The sequence below is a fragment of the Erpetoichthys calabaricus genome, chromosome 6 (assembly GCF_900747795.2).
Source record: "Erpetoichthys calabaricus chromosome 6, fErpCal1.3, whole genome shotgun sequence".
Taxonomy (NCBI): Eukaryota; Metazoa; Chordata; class Cladistia; order Polypteriformes; family Polypteridae; genus Erpetoichthys; species Erpetoichthys calabaricus.
In genome coordinates this window covers 75,309,703-75,332,475 of record NC_041399.2, presented here as the reverse complement: position 1 = coordinate 75,332,475, position 22,773 = coordinate 75,309,703, and the positions used below count along the sequence as shown (strand labels likewise).

Genomic DNA, 22,773 nt, shown 5'->3' with positions numbered 1-22,773 from the left:
TTAGAGAATTATATATATAGATTTTGATTCTACGTGGAAGACTTCTGAGCTAATCACATTGAAGAACTGGATTTCCTCTGTATATAATTTGACCTATCTAGAGCAGTCAGGATCACTAATTATTGGAATATTTGGTGAATCCGTTCAAAACTGGGATTCCTTGATAAAGTCAACAGAAATTTCTCACATAGTGCTGTCCTTAGATGGATGTGGTAATATGGTGAGTTGGCCTCTGTTTCTCACAGTACGGTGCAGGACTTTGGGTAAGTATGGGACAGATGAGTTTTGGGTGCTGTTTTGGTTTGGTTTTTTTTTTCTAACCTGTGGACATTTTTTGCTTTTATATGTAGATTATTTGATCATATTAATATGATCATATTATATTAGTAAGTATTTGATCACCAAAATTAAACAATTTATTTAATTGCAGCATTGTTATACTACCTTTCTGGAGCATTTTGCCTATACATAGAAACTGCAGATGGTATCAGCCTCATTTTCAATCTTTTGTATAGAAGTTTAACTTTGAGGGCTGAATATTTTTTTCCAAAAAACAATGGTTTCATTCAGAATTCAACATAAAACGTCTTTTGCTGCTTGCTGTGGCTGCCAGTTTGCCAAGAATGTGCGTCAGGCTTGCTGTCAGGCTGTCTTTGCATGGCTGGGACAGCAGCGGTCACAGTCACAGTGCATTACAATCTCATTGTTAAGTGGCAGTCCTCCCTGGTGAACATTGTCAGTACCATGACTAGCTGGGGACCGATCAGCTGAAACTGGAACCTCACATTCGTTTTCGATCACTTGTACCAAAAAATGAGTCTGACAAGTCATAGTCCAGTTCAGAAATAATAGGCAAAATGTCGTCCACGGAGTATTTTGCTTTATGCATTCACTTTGATCTCTCGCCAGATGTCAGTGCCATTTTTGCCGTTGTGTACGTCTTGCTACTCACGAGAGCACAGGAAATCTCAGTCAAACCAATGAATCTAACTTTCCTTTTAGCAAAGAGAGTCCAACTAAAATGTAATGGTTTTGTCACAGTGTACAGTTGATTGCCATCGTCAACTCCTCCTTTTGACAAAAGTTGACATCAGCCTTGAAAGAGTTAATAATTACAGCAGTTCAGTGATAACTGGTATTTCACTGCCATTAGTAAAATATTAAACATTCACCATTTTAAAGGTACAACTGATTGTGGAAAAACATAATGTGGAATTTTTGTTTTTGAAAGTGAATATAGTTGGCACCCTGCCCAGGATTGTTTCCTGCCTTGTGCCCTGTGTTGGCTGGGATTGGCTCCAGCAGACCCCCGTGACCCTGTGTTCGGATTCAGCGGGTTGGAAAATGGATGGATGGATGGAAAGTGAATATAATGATCTGTATCTTAAAAAGCTCCTATTGCACAGAAATGGAAATGTTAACAGTATTGTTTTTAATAAATGGAATAAGTGCCTCAATTTCCCATGATGCAATTCTATAATTTTTTTAATTCTACATTTGTGTATAAAAAAATAATAATAATTTCAAAGAACTTCATTCCAAGGATCTGCTTAGTTACAGGTATCTACAGTACATACCTTGCATAGATCTTGAAATTGGATAATATTTAAATGAAGTAAATGATGAGGTTTATAGAAAAAAGTTTCATTAATAAATTAATGTTTAATTCAATTTATATTTAGTGTAGGTTAATATGAGGTGTCTTAGGCCTCAGTAAGTTATAGCATCCATTCATCATTTTTTTAACCCAGTTAATGAGGTTAAAGTTACAAGGAAGAAGTGATTATAGCAGCAGCAATGAGTATAAGGAGAGAACTAATCCTGGACTGTGCATCAGGGAAAATAACACACCCAAACCAATCCCAGCCAACACCGGGCAGGAACCAATCCCGGGCAGGGTGCGAACCCACCGCAGGACACACACAAACACACCCACACACCAAGCACACACTAGGGCCAATTTAGAATCGCCAATCCACCTAACCTGCATGTCTCTGGACTGTGGGAGGAAACCGGAGCGCCCGGAGGAAACCCACGCAGACACGGGGAGAACATGCAAACTCCACGCAGGGAGGACCCGGGAAGCGAACCCAGGTCCCCAGGTCTCCCAACTGCGAGGCAGCAGCGCTACCCACTGCGCCACCGTTCCACCCGGTCTTCAATGTAGATAGTTTAAATTTTAATTAAGTCTTTGCCTGGACCAAATTACTCCATTTGAAAGGCAAAGTATTGTTTGTTTTTGGCAAGTGTCTGCCCTACACACCTGCCTTTTACATTGTTGGTTAAGGTACATATGCTTTAGGAGATTTGAGATGGAGATTGCTGGTACACAACGTGCATTTCATGCCAATGTGTTTTCCACTTTAATATAAGTTACAAAAGTATATTGTTTCATTTAGTACACATGCAATCTGAAGGACAATTTGTTTTTTAATTAATGCCACTTGCTGTTGGTCTAAGCAACTAACATTCCTGTGGTTTCCTTTCATAGTTTCAAGATTTCTATCACTATATTTGGCAAAGTGTGCCACTGGATTGTGTTTGATGAATAAATATATTTTTCAAAAGAGGTCCAAATCAAGTCCCTTTGTGGGAATTAATTATTTCCCCTTAGACTCCAGAGCTATCACCTCAATAACTCTTAACTTTATCTTGGAATTTTGGCCAAAGACAAACCCTAATCAGTGAACATTTCATTCCTTTCATATGTCAACAAGTGTTACACAACATCACATGGATATCATTTTAAACCCTTTTTGTGCTCTCCATTCAAACACTGCATGATGTACTTTTTTGCTCTTTATCTTTACTGACATGTCAAATAAAATGGATTTTTCTTACATTTTATCATGGAATATGTCTCACATCTGTGTTGTGCAAATATCTTTTCGATTAGTATACTACAGTATAGCCAACATATCTCTCAGGACTATTTTTCCTTGTATGCTAAATAATCTCAAATTGGGATTTACATTTTTCTATCCTTTTATCATTAGTTGTTATTTTTTTAGCTGCCATGCTAATGTATTACTTTATAAACCTGAAATAACACACTGTCTATTGTAGCAGGGTTGGCACACTAGCTTCACTGACCTGGGTTTAATTCTCTGTCTAGTCAGTGTCTGTGTCATTATTGCACATTGTTTACATGTTCATCTGAGTTTTATCGAAGTTTTTCCGTTTTCTCCCACAACATAAAGGCAGACATATTTTCTTAACGAAAGGCTCTGAAGTGGCTGGGTATGCCTATGTGTGGCCAGAGATGGATGTCCATCCAATATGTGCTTGGCTGCTGTCATGCACTGATTTTTTCAGGATAGACTCCTTCTCCACATGATCCTTTTGCTGCATTAAACAAGATTATTTAATAAGTAAGGGGCATCTGGACAATTTTAAGCAGCTAATAGTGCCTATAAGCAATGCTTAAGAACCACATTTAAACAGAATTTTAATAGCAAGAAAGAGCTGCTTCAGGAGGGTGAATATTTAATTTATTAGGCATAATTATATAGTTTATTGTAAAATTCAGACTCATTGCATTTAACTTACACTTCACACATAGAAATGAAAATAAATATTATATGGAAAAATAAATTACCTGAAGTTGACAGCCTTGTCACTACTGCTTTCTAAACATTGACCACATTGATCATTACAAAATATTTCTGAGGAGAGACTTGTACTCTACAGGCACAGCTGTTCTTCTGTGCCTTTTAAAGCCAAATGGGGATATTTTGTATTGCTACTGGATGGGATTGAAGATGCATGGGCGTATATTTGAACACACAAATTTGACATTGGATCAAATATGACTGCAGTACCTGGAGTACTAAATTATTCAGAAGCATTATTCACTACTCACAAACTCAACGCTATTACAACGTACATCTCAGGCACAGAAGATTTTTAAAGGCATCAGGATTTTTAATTCAGTTTAGAGGAACAGTTTTGTATTAATATTGTGGAACATGGGTTTGTTTTCTTATTGCAGCAGTACTCATTGTACAAATATCAAAATATTTGCAACTAAGTGAAAATTAGATAAGCAGTATATTCATTTTCTTTCACAAGATATGAATATGTTGTTGTAACTTAACAGATTTGTCTAATAGATGTTTCATCATTCACAGAAACTAAGGATATCAACTACTTCGCTTTTGAGAGTTACATTTAAATGCTAAAAATTCACATGAACTGGTATAAAGGTGATAATCTTTGAATGTAAGGATTCAATTCAATATCAAATTTAAGCTCTCTATATAACAGCTTCTTTTTATGATGCATTATTAGTGTACATTTGTTTGAGTACAAATATTATAAATATAAGTGTCTATGAATTAGTAATGTTTCTCCGTCTTCTTTAACAAATACAGTGGCAGGTAATTTTACTTTCTGCAAAAGTTCTTTATTATTTGACTGAATTTTTTTGTGCAACATTTTGAACATATTTGTATATATTTTCTTCAGCAAGAAGTCAAAAAGTTTTATTCCATTAATACAATGCCTTTGGGTATATTGATTATCTTGGCTTCTTTAAGAAAAAGGACTATAAAAGGAATAATACAAATGACAAATATTATCGAATTACTATATGCATTTCTGACTCAGGTTGCAAAAGTGTATTCTTTCTAAATGCTTCCTAAGTTGTCTAGACACTAGTAGGTTCCCATAATCCCTACTCACAAAGCAAATGAACATCTTTAATAAGAGAGTCAATCGTTAAATCCTAATTCTATCATAGATATAAACAATTTTATTTTTCAACATAGTTTCCCTTAAGTGCAATACCCTTGCTAAAATGTTGCTGCAGTTTTTTCATCCTTTCCAAAAAACAATTCCTCTTGACTATCAAAATACTTTTTTTCAAAAGACATCATTTATTATTGCTTGAAAATTCAGTTCCATGACAATGGAGTACAGGAAATAGAGAAACATGGAAATAGTGATCATTGTTGTGATGTTCATTGATCTCTTTAATTTTTATAATTAATCTGAAGTTGTTTTATTGCCAGTATTTATTTTTCTTTCTACTTAAGGAATTCAATGGTAACATTTATTTTGTCCTAGAAGGTCTCATTTTATATCATAATGCAATTTTGCTATGATTTATTAGGATGCTCAAAATTTCTTTCTGGCTTTAAGACTTTGACTTTTGGTTAGTGCCTAGCCTTCAGTGATAGTGCTCTCCGATTTCCTGGTTGCAACTACAGCCCAAAATTTGACAATGCTTATCTCCCAGTCATTTATAATAAAATGTTGATGCCTGTCTCCAGGACATTACAATTGTGGGCCAGGTGAGATGAAAATGAGTAGGTCCAGCAGTTCAAACACTGCTTTTGCAATAGAACCCAATACAACAAAGGAAATGTTGATTGATGATAAAGCAATATTGTAGAGACACCAGTTTTGGTAGTTATTTTCTGAAATAAATATACTACAAATATTACATTTACACCCACTATTGCTTCCCTCTCAGCATTTGGACTTACTGATTTTTGCCATGGTATGTAAAAGTGAAACAAACTGAGTGTATACAAATAGTCTACAAATAAAACCAATTTAAAGATCTGATATTAATTAATAAGAAGGTACAGTATGTGGCAGCACTGAAGGAATATTGCATGGGGTTTTGTTCATGGGGCTCAAATAAAAATAATTGGAGTTTTAGGTCTCACTTGCCAGGTGATTCTGGGTAGTTACTAATGCTTTGTTTAATGCAATTTAATCCTAAAAATAAAACAAATTGGGGTACTATTTGTAGTTATCATGGATACTGTACATGCAATAACTGTTCTTTCACCATTTCTGTTTGATGCAGGAAACCAAAATTGACTGCGTCAGAGTGGCCACCAAAGGTATGCAAATATTATGACTATTGTATTTGTATTTATTTTCTTGTGGAGAAAGGAAAGTATTACTGCTTTTTATTATTTTATTTTCTTAAAAAATAGATTATTTATTTTTTTCCATGATGGGGTTCTTTATAAATTTTGATTTTCAGAGTCATTGAAAAAGAATTTTGTATGTGTACATTTTTTGTGTATAAATGAATGAACTTATGGAGGTGATTTTTTAAAATTCAAGTTAACAAGAGATTTTCTCTAAATTTTTCCTTTATGCATTATATAAGAAAACATTACAATACCTATGGTACAAAATAATTATACATGCAATAATTAAAACAATATTTTGTATTCAGTTTTTATCACCATTCCCTCCTATCTAGATACCTGAAAAATGAGATAACCTTGTTTATGTTCGTCACTCAAGGATACTGAATAGGCTAGCACAGGAGTGTCAAACTTGGAGGACCACTTTCCTAATTCATAAGCCATTACTGCTGCTAAAGAAACAAACTTTTTTGACTTTTATAATTTACAAACCATAATTTTTTCTTTTATCCTTGCCTCACAGTCAAACATTAATGAGATGCAAAACAAGGTAACCAGCTATGTTGGCATTCCCAAACTGTTCCTGAAGGACTACCATTTTCAGACCAACCAAATGCTTAATTAGAAGCTAATTTTTGTTGTTGATGAAAGACATTATCTAATTCTATAGCTGGTTTACGGAAGCGTATTAGGGCCACAGTGAAGAAAAAAAAAACTATATGTTGAGAATAAAGTCAACTGGTTAGTGCTCTCATTTTGCCACACCAGATATTTTCAAAAGTTTTAACTGTTTTTCTGAGGTAATTGTCAAAATGTTTTGTGTATTAGAGCAGATCAATATTTCTCATATTGTCATTTATTTTCTTTTCAATATTTTATTGAAACAGATATAATGTATAATGTACACATAGGTTCAAATAATTTGAGTTGTCTATTTATTTGCTGCCTTCATTTGTATCTCATTATTATTTTAATGCTGATTAAGGAGAAAAGAAACAATTGATGGTAGTGAATCGAGTCATTTAAAATCAAAGCAAAGGAGGTATGTGCATTTAACGGCAGTAATGTGTTAAGTGGTTGGAAGAAAACCTGCAGACAGTGTGACCCTGCAGGTTGTGAGTCTGACACCGCTGATAAAGAGGATTAACAGAGGACCAGCATACTTAGTTAAGGAGAACATTTATAAATGCTTACTAACTGCTAACAAAGGTTTAAGTAGGTCTTTGAAAAGAAAAAAATGATATTCTCAATGTGTTATATAGTGAATTGATTGTTACTTGGCAAGCAAGTGATATAGTGTAAAATATAGTAGATTTCTCACTTAATAGGATTGTTTCCAGTGTATTAGGAGTAATAATCTGGAGTAATAATAAAGTAATACAAATTCTAAAAGTTTTTCCGACATGTGTGTCCTTTCTCCAAGTTTTTTTTTACACAGAAGTAATTAGACTATTTTTTATCCAGTAATTTAAAATGCAGAAACAATTCAGGTCTACATTAATATAACTTATACAAATGGATTTGTTTACTATCAGTAATAGAATACTTATTGGAAGTTTGATTGCAATTAAAACATGCAGCCATAGTTGCCTGCCAGGGCGGTGAACGACTCCTGTTCATTCTCATAGTGGTGTCCTTTTTTTTTGTGCCTGTCCCCAGGCTGCAAATTTTATTTCAGTGCATGTGGCAGCAGTTTGTAGGAGAATATACTATAAAATTCAGTTTATCCTCTATAATGGTAACCGCACAGCATCTTATATTGTGTGCTCCAGGTGTCACTGTTTTACTTACAGTAAAAACAAATGAGGGCAGCCCACTATAGGGGGTAAAATATAAAAATGTTTTCATACTTTTTTGTTGACATCATGTTTGTCTATCTGCTTGAAAAACCTCACCTCCCACTGGATCACTTTTACAAGTTATGAGTTGTACTTTTCTCTTTATTTTTCAATGATTAAAGGGCATAAGAGTAATAAACTTACTTCATTCATACCCTGAAAATGGGTATGGCAACTGGAGCTTTGAATCATACAGCAATTCATTCAAGGAATTGAACAGTGTTTCTGCAATGAAAACTCTGAGTGGAAAAAGAGAACATTACAGTGTTAAATTAACAACTAGAATGTATAAGAGATTATTGATATCGTAACTACACTTAATTGTTAATTTAACATTGGTGTTTTTGCTGTTAACCTATTTGATTGCACATGCTGTGGTTCATATTCATATGTAAACATCCGCTTCAGTGTAATTTCTTCCTGCATCCTAATTCCACTAGATACAGTCTCAGAAAAAAAGACACTGTAGTATCTTTAAACCTACTTTTTTCATAATGTTTTCGGGCGATCACCACAAACTGGCAGCACCAAATATTCCAATGGACATGTTAATGGCTTTTCTGGTTTATTCAAGAAAGTATTTAATGGCCATTTAAAAGATTTCTTGGAATTATCAGTATCATGATTTTGATCCAAATTATTTATAAGCATAGATAGATAGATAGATAGATAGATAGATAGATAGATAGATAGATAGATAGATAGATAGATAGATACTTTATTAATCCCAAGGGGAAATTTATATACTCCAGCAGCAGAATACTGATAAAAACAATATTGATTAAAGAGTGATAAAAATACAGTGCATGTTAAAAAATGCAAGGTGGAGAGTGCGAGGCAGGTATAACAGTCAATAGTCAATAACATTCTATAATGTTACCGTTTACCTCACCCCCACCCAAAAGTGGAATTGAAGAGTCGCATAATGTGAGGGAGGAACAATCTCCTGAGTCTGTCAGTGGAGCGGGACAGTGACAGCAGTCTATCGCTGAAGCTGCTCCTCTGTCTGGAGATGATACTGTTCAGTGGATGCAGTGGATTCCCCATGATTGACAGGAGACTGCTCAGCGCCCGTCACTCCGCAACAGATGTCAAACTGTCCAGCTCCATGCCTATAATAGAGCCTGCCTTCCTCACCAGTTTGTCCAGGCGTGAGGCGTCCCTCTTCTTTATGTTGCCTCCCCAGCACACCACCGCGTAGAAGAGGGCGCTCGCCACAACCGTTTGATAGAACATCTGCAGCATCTTATTGCAGATGTTGAAGGACGCCAGCCTTCTAAGGAAGTATAGTCGGCTCTGTCCTCTCTTGCACAGAGCATCAGTATTGGCAATCCAGTCCAATTTATCATCCAGCTGCACTCCCAGGTATTTATAGGTCTGTACCCTCTGCACACAGTCACCTCTGATAATCACGGGGTCCGTGAGGGGCCTGGGTCTCCTAAAATCCACCACCAGTTCTTTGGTTTTGCTGGTGATGACACCCAACAAGCTAGAGCAGGGTGCAGCCTGTCTATTCATTTGAAAAATGCAGACAAAAATGATCACTAGAAACATTTCCTGATCATCAATGCATCAGAAGGTGCTGATGTGAAGCCTAGAAAAAAAGGAAAAGAAATCTTTTGAGTTTTCAATTTTTGATTTGGAGTCACCGATAACAGATTGTGGACCTGTACACCATACAATGGAGTCTTGTGTTCATCATTTGGTAATCAGTCATGGCAGAGTGAATGAGGATTATGTTTACAAATATTTAGGTAACCTAAATGCCCCTCTCATTGTCAGCATACACACTCTTGTTCTAATCACATTAACCTTCTTCCATTTCTGCTCAGTCTTATAAGTGGATAGGTTGCTACCAATCGCCTCCCAGTAAAATCACTGAAACTGCTGATATGAGAGCAGTGTTCCCAAATACACATTTTAAAATGTTATGTTAACTCTGTAAATGCTATTTTCACATTTAAAATGTTGATGTGTCTTGGCAGCCAGGCTAAGCCAAAACAGAATTGAAAAGCAGCATACCTTACATTCTTAAAAGAATTTTGGGTGATAAAAACAGTTTTTGGGTAACAGCCAAAACATTTTTATTTTTGAGGGAGTGGTTTCTCACAGGACACCACAATAGAATTTAGCCTAAATTTCGCTTTGTGAGAAAATGAATAAATTAAAGGTTGTTGTTGATAAAGCTGGATTTACAGAACTGTATTCTGAAGTCATGGTTATAAGCTCTTTTTAAAAAATATATATTTTAGTTGTTTTTTTTTCAGAAACCATTTCATATAACAAGCTCTACAGAGGAGCCACTCTTCCACTGTCACTTACACCTGAGCCCTTTCAATACAAATTGCCAGCAGTTTAGGAACAAAGTAACAACAAAGCATTTTTAGCCAGCTAGTGAATGAATGACCTCTTGTGGAGCAGTGCACCTCCACTTTATTATGTCTATTCTAACTTTCACCCCATGGGCAGTTTCTGAGCTTGAAGATTCAGTGCATAAACAGGAAAGCAATGGGAAATCAGTCAGAAACAAAGGTTAGCCCTCACTTGTAGAAATTATCCAGCCATCACAGGCCTTGATTTAAGCCAAGCAGTCATTCCTTAGGGTCAAGACACCAAACACAGTATGTTTTTAGTTCTGTCAGTGCTGTTTCTATAAGACCATTGAAAATTTTGATTCATGACCACAGAGCTACCTGGCAGTCACCTATGTGCTTATTTGATCATGTAAGGAGCCCCCAGTTTTTTTTTTTTTTAAGAAGCAATGGAGGATTAGCTTTATGATATAATATTAAAGTATCATATTTGAAGAATAAGTAGAAATTTTGTTTCATCTACCTTCTTTTAAATTGGATCGGCTGTTTGCTGTTTTATTCCCAAATTAAAGTCTGTCATGTTAGTCCAGTGACTGCTGATAGTCACTGTAAAGTGACATACCGTATGTTTTATACCAATCTTGGTGCATTTTTTCTGTAAAAAGTGATAATGTAGAAATATATTTATAAAAAAGCAAAATCACCTTTTTATGTTAATTATTTCCTGAAATAAACCATTCCTTTTCAAAGACTCTGCTCACTTGTCTTACTTCTTCCTGTTTTTCATTTTATTCTTAAGATGTGCTTTATAATGCTTCTGCTGAGGGGATGTGTTGTTCGTCTGACATGTTTTGTTGTATTCTGTCACTTTTAGCACTCTAAAGATTGTATTGACCATTAGTTAACAGGTTAATTGAAAACAGAAGTGTTTGCTTTGCTACACACTGACTCGCCATTTCACTGCAATAGGAAATAAAGAGAAGTATTACAGCTTCAGCTTTTAGAAATGTGTCCTGCACAAAAGGCACTGAGGCAAAGACATATCCTTGACCTCTTCTTTCTTTTTAATTCTTTTTCAAAATCTTAGAGTTGTGGTCATCAATACAAGTTTTAAAAAAGAAATGTGAAAGTGCTTTTTCAGGAAGCTTTTATATATTCTTAGCATATTTTAAACTGTAACGGTTAGACGAGTATGGTTCTGTGTTGGTGAGAACCCTGACCTCTTTTCTATTTAATAGAGTAAGAAAAGGTTTTGCGGAAGTACCCTGCCAAAACTTCTGCATTTCTTTGTGTTGTACAAATTGTAGCTTTGCTTCCTTCGTTTCTGATTTCATTGTGAAGGTAAAGCAAATGAAAATGCAGAAGACGGCTCTACATTTCACTCTAGTCATTTAGAGCCACACAGTGATTCCTCCAAATATGATGCAGCTGCAATTTTCAATGTAATTGTCTACAGATGGTCGATAATCTATTTTGCCTACTAGTTGCCATATTTCTAATGGCACTCAGACTGTTCTATGCAAATTTAAGATACATCATCAAAGCTCTTTTTTCCAAGTTTGAATTTTTTATTTCTTTTTTTTATGGTAATTCTGCAGCTCTGTGGAGGATTAGTCTTATTTCTCTTAGTTTTAATGTACATTTTCAAATTCAGATTATATAAAAATATCTTTTTGTATATATATTCTGTATACACAGAGTTTTAGTAATGTAAATTCATACCAAATATTATTTTGGCTTGTTTGAGCTGGGCACCTGTCAATGGAGCTGCCCCTAGGATAAACTCTTGCGAGTGCTGCCTCTGACTACGTCTGTTAAGATAATAAGAAAAGTGAATTGTATCTGCTGTGAATATTTGCAAAATGAGTGAAGAAGGGTGAGAGCAAAGCTGTGTTTCTCTCTTATAATGCAGTAGTAATTAAAAAAAAAACAGTGAATTCTGCTTTTAGAGACGCTAAAGTGACAACATTAAAAAGTTTCAAGGAAATTGTGCATGTGTAAAATAAATGAGTAGGTATAATTTTTGATTTATGTACTGTAAGAGAAATTCTCTTCTTTGCTAGCCTTTAGCTTCAGTCTGGCTTTTTGTTTTTGTTTTGTTTTTTTTGTTTTTGTTTTTTTTTTCTGTTTCTTCTTCTTCATGCATGCTGACCTGGAAAACCTCCTTTGCCTTAGCTGCGATAATCGTGACTCAGCTTACAACGCCATACATTCGCATCGCACCTGCTGCTGGCGACGACCAACTAACAGGTCAGACATCCACGTACCCTCCTGCCTTTAAACCCCATCTTTTTATTTTTCCACTCATTTCCTTCTCTTTGTCTTTATTTGTGGTAAATGCCTACCTTCAGAATGTTTTTGCCTACTGTAGCCTTTATATTGATTGCTTCCAGCACCTCAACCAGCTTGCAAGCAGTGTTTGTCTGGTACTGGCTTTTTAGTTGAATATTTATCACTGCATGCTTCCATTTTCAATTCTGTGTGTATAAGCACTAGTCTTGTCTTCCCTTTCAAATCTGATGTATCTCCTGTTTCATTCTTATGAGGAATACTGGTATGTAATTCTATCTTTTATGAATGTATTTATTTATCAGAAGGAGTGCCTGCATTTGAATTTTTTAATATTGGGTCATCCGTAAGCATATGTTTATAATGCACCATTGCTGAAAAGAACAGATTGCATTAATGTGATTAGCATATGCAAGGAAACCCAAAGAACAAAATAACAATCAATTGTGTATAGATGTTAAAAAAATCTTCTGGTTAATACAAAAATCCCTGTGTTACACTGATATACCTATTCAGTGATACATAATATGTTGTGGCAGGTGCTTTTATAAAATTAGATACAATGAAAATGTTTAATGTGTGATGCTGTACTAACAGTTTCTAAATACAGTATATAGAAAGGTCATTTTGAATAAATTGATTTAAAAGTTAGAATCCTTGGCCATGATGTTTGTATCTTATTACTGAAGCTGCTATGGATATTATTTTTTACAAGTGCAGTTGTCCTAGCTGGAATTGATATAACCTTACTGCTCCAGTCTACCCAAGAAGTACCCAAGAGCTTTTCTTAACACATACCATTATAGTACAGTACTGTAAAATTACAGAGAAAAGGACAAAGAAGGCATAAAAAATGGAGTTAAAACAATTGGGTCCACTTGTCTCATCTGTGAAGTGCAGTTTTCATTTATGAACAGTTAATAGGAGACTCTGAATTAGCCTCACGTGTGCTCTACAGTGGACTGATCTCCTTTTACCTCATACCCAGTATTGTAATGTGCAAAATGCATGTTTAGGAAATTAATAGACAAAAAATGTTTAAAACATACAGGCACAGGAAAGTATGGAGTTTAGTTTCAGCAGTTAAAGCCGACTCCCCAAACACCCAAACCCAACCCCCCCCTCAAAGAAGAAAAATGTAATTTGTAGGTTCAGAATATGCACATTTTTCCAGGGCAGTTGCTAAGGAAATCAACATGCGGTATATTTGTGTACTGGACATCAGAAATAATATCCTTGCAATTCAGTTTTATCTGCAAAATACATTTTGAATACACATCTACTTTTTATATTTCTGGCACTTTTAGGATATTAAGAGGTGCCATATACGCTCTTACTCTTAAGTAAAGACTTGTAAACTCTTGTCTCGTGCCATTAAGACCTGATAGCAAGTGGGACTCTTTTTTAATAAGCATATAATAAGAATATGATTTAGTGAGTTTTGTAAGCTTCTTTTCACATCTCCCTGTATGGGCCATGTTTTGTATCTCAGTTTTGCCACTAATTTGTTTACGGAAAATTTTTCATTCAATCTGGATATTTTGGTGGCACTCACATGCTTGGCACAAGGCTTAGATTCTGTTTCTTATCGTAGTCCTGAACTACCCCTGTCACAATTATTGAGGTAAAATGATCATAAGGAGCCTGAATTTCAGCTTCTTTGGGTACATGGTCAGGTTATGGTGGGGCACTATATGATTGCATGTTTCCTTAAAACTATGTTTTCCCTTTATTTTCCCTAAATAAAATGGAAAAGCTAACTTTTCCTTTTAGAAACTGATTCCTGCTTCATAGTCTTAGGTTATAATGATGATGGTGATGATGGAGATGGAGGAAGGGAGGTAGGAAGTAATCCTATATTGCTTTCACTGGTAGAGGTGTCCCCCCTCACTACTGATTGACCTATCTGTGAAAGGAACTTGCTTCCCAGCACCAGGAATTAAAGTAGAGCTGACGTGGTAGAAGGAAAGTGGACTTGATAAGTTTTAATCTTTAAACATTATCCAAACAGCTAGCACCATAAATGGAATGAAATAGACTGTAGCAATTCACACCACACAACCTGGATCACCCTCTAGTTCTGTAGAAATTGTCCAGGTAGCTCTTGTCTTGTTTTGTTTAAAATTTTCAGTAGTGACTTCAAGCATCGTATCATACAGTTAGGTCCATAAATATTTGGACAGAGACAACTTTTTTCTAATTTTGGTTGTGTACATTACCACAATTAATTTTAAATGAAACAACTCTAGTGCAGTTGAAGTGCAGACTTTCAGCTTTAATTCAGTGGGGTGAACAAAACGATTGCATAAAAATGTGAGGCAACTAAAGCATTTTTTTAACACAATCCCTTCATTTCAGGGGCTCAAAAGTAATTGGACAAATTAAAGAACTGGAAATAAAATGTTCATTTCTAATACTTGGTTGAAAACCCTTTGCTGGCAATGACAGCCTGAAGTCTTGAACTCATGGACATCACCAGATGCTGGGTTTCCTCCTTTTTAATGCTCTGTCAGGCCTTTACTGCAGCGGCTTTCAGTTGCTGTTTGTTTGTGGGCCTTTCTGTCTGAAGTTTAGTCTTCAACAAGTGAAATGCATGCTCATTTGGGTTAAGATCAGGTGACTGACTTGGCCATTCAAGAATTTTCCAATTCTTTGCTTTAATAAACTGGGTTGCTTTGGCTCTATGTTTTGGGTCATTGTCCATCTGTATTATGAAACGCCGCCCAATAAATTTGACTGCATTTAGCTGGATTTGAGCAGACAGTATGTCTCTGAACACCTCAGAATTCATTCGGCTGCTTCTGTCCTGTGTCACATCATCAATAAACACTAGTGTCCCAGTGCCACTGGCAGCTATGCACACCCAAGCCATCACACTGCCTCCACCGTGTTTTACAGATGATGTGGTATGCTTTGGATAATGAGCTGTTCCACGCCTTCTCCATGCTTTTTTCTTGCTATCATTCTGGTAGAGGCTGATCTTGGTTTCATCTGTCCAAAGAATGTTTTTCCAGAACTGTGTTGGCTTTTTAGATGTTCTTTAGCAAAGTCCAATCTAGCCTTGCACCTTGCAGTGCACCCTCTGTATTTACTTTCATGCAGTCTTCTCTTTATGATAGACTTGGATACCGATATACCTACACCCTGGAGAGTGTTTTTCACTTGGTTGGCTGTTGTGAAGGGATTTCTCTTCACCATGGAAATGATTCTGCGATCATCCACCACTGTTGTCTTCCATGGACGTCCAGGTCTTTTTGCGTTGCTGAGTTCACCAGTGCTTGCTTTCTTTCTCAGGATGTACCAAACTATAGATTTTGCCACTCGTAATATTTTAGCAATTTCTCGGATGGGTTTTTTCTGTTTTTGCAGCTTAAGGATGGCTTCTTTCACCTGCATGGAGAACTCCTTTGACCGCATGTTGTTTGTTCACAGCAAAATCTTCCACATGCAAGCACCACACCTCAAATCAACTCCAGGCCTTTTATCTGCTTAATTGATAATGACATAACGATGGACTTGCCCACACCTGCCCATGAAATAGCCTTTGAGTCAATTGTCCAATTACTTTTGAGCCCCTGAAATGAAGGGATTGTGTTGAAAAAATGCTTTAGTTGCCTCACATTTTTATGCAATCGTTTTGTTCACCCCACTGAATTAAAGCTGAAAGTCTGCACTTCAACTGCACCTGAGTTGTTTCATTTAAAATTCATTGTGGTAATGTACAGAACCAAAATTAGAAAAAAGTTGTCTCTGTCCAAATATTTATGGACCTAACTGCATATAGCTTATCTAAAATGTGGTGTGATTCTCTGCCTGAAGGCAATTTCCTCTCATTCAGGAATCTCATAGAACTACATTTTTCATGTCTTTGTGGCTGACTTTGCCTTTTGGAGATCATAAAAGTACCGTACGCTTCTGACATCAGAAGCAACATTACTGCAGTCAAATGCTACCATGCAACTTTGCACTTAAATCAGTAATTTTGCTCTCATTGGTAATTAAGTAATACTCTACACTGCATTCTTAAAACATTAGTCTGGGCTTATATTATCACAGAGTTTTGGACATTTTCTACTTAAACTGCTTACTGAAATATTCATTCCATTCTTATCTAAATATAAAAGCATTAACAGACAAGTCACATTTAACTTCAAATAATGTAATTTAGCTTAGAAAATGAAGAAAGTGTCTTTGTAAAAGCCCGTATTCACACTTTTAATTGTTACAAAAAAGTTTTGATCCTTCCTAAAAATGTTTTTTGATATACAATTACTTCTGTCTGTTTTTACGTTTGGAATCCGTTATCATTATTGAGGGATTTTGACAGTATACGGGCTTGGGCAGCTTTGTGGCAGATGAAACCTAATGTCAGTAAATGTAAAGTATTACTTGTAGGAATTTAAAATGTTAGGCTTGAATACACAATGTTAGGTCTCAAAATGAGAACGATCTTATGAGAATGATTTAGGAGTCGTAGTGGACTTAACACTACCCATTGCCAGACAGTGTTCAGAAGCCATTAAGAAGGCTAAAAGAATGTTATACAATGCCCTGACATGTGCAGTACAAGTCCAAGGAGGTTATGCTCAAGCTTTATAACCCACTAGGTGAGCCCTCATCTTGAGTACCATGTACAGTTTTGGTAGGGAGGCCATAAAGATGACAGAAAAGCACTAGAAAACTAGAGGAGAGCAACTAGGCTGATTCCAGGTCTACAGGGTTGAATTATAAGGAAAGATTAAAAAAAAGCTGAGCCTTTTCAGTTTAAGCAAAAGATGATTAAGGGAGATATTATTGAAGTGTTTAAAATTATGAACGGAATTAGTACAGTGTATCGTGACTGTTATTTTAAAATGAGTTCATCAAGATAACAGGGCCACAGTTGAAAACTTGCTAAGATAAATTTCACACAAACATTAGGAAGTTTTTCTTTACACAATGAAACATAGAAACAAAGAATAAGCTACCAAGTAGTGTGGTAGACAGTAGGACTTTAGGGACTTTCAAAATTAGCCTTGATGTTATTTTAGAAGAATTAAGTGGATAGGACTGGCTTTGGTGAGCTGAATGGCCTGTTCTCATGTAGATTGTTCTAATGTTTTAAAGTTCAAATGTGCCAAGCTTCTCCTCAGTATGCCAGATTCATTTCGAGGGACCTCTGACATAACATGTGAATGGATGTTTCAGAAAGGACTTTGGATTATTTAATATGCTACACATGAAAGCTCTCTGTACAATATAATCACAGATTAATTACTGTTGAAATAATTAGCACAATTGTAATCTTCACATTGAGATTCACTGTTGGATTTGAGCTTATTTGTATAATGGTTATTAGGCATAATATGTTATGAATTCATGTCTTCACAAATAAAAAACACCTCATATTTAAATTAGTGAGTCATTTGTAACACTGTTTCTCTTAATTGAGCTCCATCTGTCTCTGGATTCATGTAAAGTAAAAAAAAGTAGTTTCTAGTCTCAACAATACCAATTGAATGCATTTTAATGACCTGTTGTGTCAAGTTTGATTTATTGCCTGTTTTGTTTGCTTTATGTGATATATTTGTCATTTTAACACTGGCAGACCCATCTATAATCTGGTACAGTGAGAAGAAAATATTAGAGACTTCATGTATTATAAAGGATTTTTTTGTCATGAATTTCAAACACAAATGTCATGTTATTTTTTAGCCCAACACAACAGCAAGGGCAGACATATTTTGAAAAGGGGATGCCTTGAGTAAAATACAAAGGTATGATTGTACCTTTATTGAATAAGAAAATAGAAAGATACACATTTTACTGCTGGGAAAGGGTCAGAAGTACTTTGATGTTATAGATTTATTGCTTGAAGGTTTTGAGGCATATGTGCATTCAACCTTTGCTGAGCAATACAATTATAGCAGCCACTGAGCCAGATATAGGACGTGTACAGGTCTGTAAGTGCTTTCTTTCTTTATGTTTCTAAATATTCAGTTTACACATTGTAAATGCATATATTCATCATTGTGTTAATAAATGTGGAAACATTAAAGTGCAAAATTTCATACAGTCTAAAGAGCAAAAAATAGTTTCATGACACTATCCATCCATCCATTTTCCAACCTGCTGAATCCGAACACAGTGTCACGGGGGTCTGCTGGAGCCAATCCCAGCCAACACAGGGCACAAGGCAGGAACCAATCCCAGGCAGGGTGCCAACCCACCGCAGGATACACACAAACACACCAAGCACACACTAGGGCCAATTTAGAATCGCCAATCCACCTAACCTGCATGTCTTTGGACTGTGGGAGGAAACTGGAGCGCCCGGAGGAAACCCACGCAGACTCCACGCAGGGAGGACCCAGGAAGCGATCCCGGGTCTCCTAACTGCGAGGCAACAGCGCTACCACTGCGCCACCGTGCCGCCCCTCATGACACTAGACTTTAGTAAAATAAATTACAAATATAATACATTTGAAAACAGGGGATGCAGACAAATGTGTCTTCTTAATTAGAGCAAATTTCAATTTAGGGTGTCTTGCAATGCAAGTGCTGTTAAGCTTTTGTTCTGGATTGTATTGCTATATTTCTGTTCACCTTTCACTGTCATTGAGGTATTACTCTGTTGAAAAAATAGTCAACAATTGTCTGTAGTTCTGAAAAAGAATTAAATTTGGTGGGCTTTTAGTTGTATTTGCCATGTTTTCATAACATTGTCCTTCATTTGTGCTTATATAACCATGAAGAACATGGGTTTTATTTAGTTCATTACCATGCTGGTAGTGCTGCTGTAAAAATAACTACACTGTTGGGTCCATGCATTTACATGAACTGGTAACTTTACCAAGCAATAAAAAGCAAATATAAAATACTGTACTGTGATATATACTTGCAGAGCTGGAGTCCATTAATATCTGAAATGTTTGCTCCTCGGTACATATCAGGTCCCTTGAGTCTGCCAGAAAACCTACCATAATTCAAAAGATGGCTAGGTGTTTCTGATCACCTTGCTGAATTTGGTTTATGTAAATACTACCCACGGTACATGTCGAAGACAAGTAATAGAATTATTTAAAAATATTTGCTATCTCTTCCTGTACATGTACTTTCAGTGTCTTTCCTCTTTATTTGCAAGTATCTGAACCTCTCTTCACTGGTTCTCCCTTTCTCGAGCATGTTCCTGTAAAGCCTGCTTCTCAGACTCTTGTCAATATTTTCAAGACTCCTTTCTCACCTTCTGTCCAATTTTATATTTTCCATCTTTGAAGGCGTCTCCTTAGCACACATGTTTTCTCACACTCTCTTCTTTGGTTGTGTCACCAAAGCCAAACTGACCAATCAGATTGCTCTTAGGGACTAGACACACAGAGTGTTTCATTATATAGTGCACAGATTTGTCCACTTAATGTTGCTATTTGATGTTTTTTATTTTGATCTGTGTTTCTGTTCTGATGTTGTTTGCTGGCACATCAGTGGACATAACCCCAGTCATGTACTTGCATCAGGCCATTTAGCAGAAAAAGAAAGAACCACCAGGATAATACAGAGACTTTACACATAGCAAGCGATAGGTTCCTCAAACTGTTCTGTTGAAAATGTCTAAAATACGCTGTGGTCTACTGTACAACTCAGATTGTTCTTATACTTGACATAAAAACTAAATTATTGTTGTTTATTTTTCTGGTGAAAGTCACAGTTCCTATGCCATCATTCAACCTTACTCTGTATACTGTATACTGTACATACTATAAATTCATGCTTCTTATTCTACATTTATTTTCTTAAGTTTTCTTCCGTTTCTGATTTAGTTGCATGTTCATACTTGTTTTTCTCATTACCCCTTGTAGACTGTCTCCATCTTTTTTGTATTGCAGAGGCAGTGAAGATTAATTAAGATTAATTTTGTTCCTTGTAAATGACTTTATTACTAAGCTGTGCATGTGTACCTTCACACAAAATAACCAACTATAGATATTTAATTGGTCCTGCACAAGTTTCTAATTTCAAAAGCACTGAAAAAGTAGGTCAATGAGAATGTCTTGATGGCATTAACATCTTAATAAATTAAACCATCTGGATAAAATCAATACATATTGAGATATCATTAAACCATAAGTTAACTGTTTTCCTTATTCAATCTTCAGGTTTATTTTTTGTTAAAATAATTTTAGGTATGAAGTATGATTATGTAAGAAATTTAATCTTGGTGTTCATTTGTTGGCCAATTTTGTATTCATTTTTTGTTTTCAGGTGTATTCAACTCAGAACTTGCCCTGAGCAATTTACTGTTCGTTTTTACCTCGTTTGAACTCACATCTGTAAGCTGGGATCTTAATGATGTACACTATGAAAACCCTGCCGTACAGTGAATTTAAAATAAGTATCAAATAGTCAAAATATATAATTTTTCGGGCGGCACGGTGGCGCAGTGGGTAGCGCTGCTGCCTCGCAGTTGGGTGATCTGGGGACCTGGGTTCGCTTCCCGGGTCCTCCCTGCGTGGAGTTTGCATGTTCTCCCCGTGTCTGCGTGGGTTTCCTCCGGGCGCTCCGGTTTCCTCCCACAGTCCAAAGACATGCAGGTTAGGTGGATTGGCGATTCTAAATTGGCCTGGTGTGTGGGTGTGTTTGTGTGTGTCCTGCAGTGGGTTTGCACCCTGCCCAGGATTGTTTCCTGCCTTGTGCCCTGTGTTGGCTGGGATTGGCTCCAGCAGACCCCCGTGACCCTGTGTTTGGATTCAGCGGGTTGGAAAATGGATGGATGGATATAATTTTTCTTTAAACCATTGAAGGTCTGTTTAAACAATAAGGAAGCTGCATAAATCCGCCTTCTTGGTATTAGAAGTTTCCTAAAATGTTGTTTTGCATTCAATCAGATACAATTTATTGACTTCAGAAAATAGGATGATCTGATATCCTCAAGTTTCTGTTGTTCTTTGAACAAAACCAGAGTCATTCATATTCATATACCTCCAACCAATTACTTTTAAACTCATTCTCTTAACATCACAGAACAGGGCATGCTTAAAAAAGAAAGTTAAGTTTTCTATTTCATCTTAAATAAGACCCTTTCTTTCTCATTTACAAAAGTGCAGGCAAAACCTACAGTATATGTGATGGATCTGACATTCTTTAATCTCTAACCATATTATTTTATCCGTTACTCTGTGATTCTGAGCTAATGTTCGTGATGTCAGAGGCTAAATTTAAAGCTGATTGGTTGCTGGTAAATGACTGTCTGGGAAAATAACTCTGATCTTTTTAGAGCAAGAACAGAAACCCAGCAATATCAGGTCAAGCTCAAATAATAATGTTATTTAAAGGCGTTTATAGTTGTTTCAGACTTGTTAAGATGTTCACAAATGTAGCATAAATTTAACATTGAGAAACTGGATTAAATTTGGGTGATTAGCATATGCTTATGTTAATGACATGATTACTTTAAGATATTATATGTAGAGTTTCTTCTTATAATGTATGTTGATGGTTTTTTCAGATAAAATATTATGTAAACCCTTAATTATTAAGGTCTATGAACACTGAAACTCCTTTTTCTGTAGTTTCCGTTCAGCTTCTTTTAAATCTACTGTATATTTTAGTCCTTCTTTAGGTTTGTTCAAGTCTTGGCATTTGTGATATCTTAAGGCAATGGCATCACTGTTAGAAGTACCAGTGATGTATATCCTAACTAAATGTATAACATTGTAGTTTTATATATGTGTTACTAATTTGTAGTTTTAAGATATACAGAATACATTTTTAATGTATTTTGTGATTTTCTATCCATTTATAGGTCATTGTTAATTTTGAACATCATGTTATGTAGTTTTCACACCACCATTTCCTTTTGTTTCTACCAAAGGCCACTGCCACTTCTGCATTTTGCATGGCCATGTTGTAGCTGGCATCAGTTCATGTGATGCCATGTGATGACCAGAATTTGTGATGCAAGACATCATTGGGTCATCACTATTTAAAATGGTAACATGCTATCTTAAATAGCCTAAGTGTAATACTTTGCTCAGGATTCCTCCCTGTATTATGTCTCTTTCTTCATGTTTGATTCTCTTCTCTATGTTAATATTGTTACTTTTGTTATTTCTTTCCATTATTTTGTGTTTTTATTAGTTTTGCCCATTATTTAGTTTCTGTGTATCTCTGCTTTTAGTGAGATGTTCATTATACTGTACTTTGTGGGTGGTTCCTGAAGAGGCAGAGTCACCTGTCCATCTCTGTTAAGGTACTGCCCTTAGGCTGAGAAAGCAAGCAGTGCCTTGCAGTTCATTGAATGCGCTTAGTGGTGTTGAAGAGTTTTTGTGTTTATTTCTGTGCTTTTGTGGATTCCTAGATTTTGTGACACTTTTGATGTTTTTGACCTTTCTTTCAGGTTTTATTTTGGGACTTGTTTGCTACTGCATTACCTATTTCAGGCAACTTCTGCTGTGGCTTTTGTGCTTA

The 22,773-nt window shown here is 35.9% G+C and overlaps 1 protein-coding gene across 1 annotated transcript in view; it reads left to right on the top strand.

Moving 5' to 3' along the window:
- The window catches only part of ptprma (protein tyrosine phosphatase receptor type Ma), a 796,186-nt gene that overhangs the window by 549,348 nt on the left and 224,065 nt on the right, over positions 1-22,773 (top strand). The window contains exons 13-14 of the mRNA XM_051929399.1: positions 5,819-5,855; positions 12,217-12,291. Coding sequence (XP_051785359.1) covers positions 5,819-5,855; positions 12,217-12,291 — 112 coding nt within the window. The remainder of the gene's footprint in view (positions 1-5,818; positions 5,856-12,216; positions 12,292-22,773) is intronic.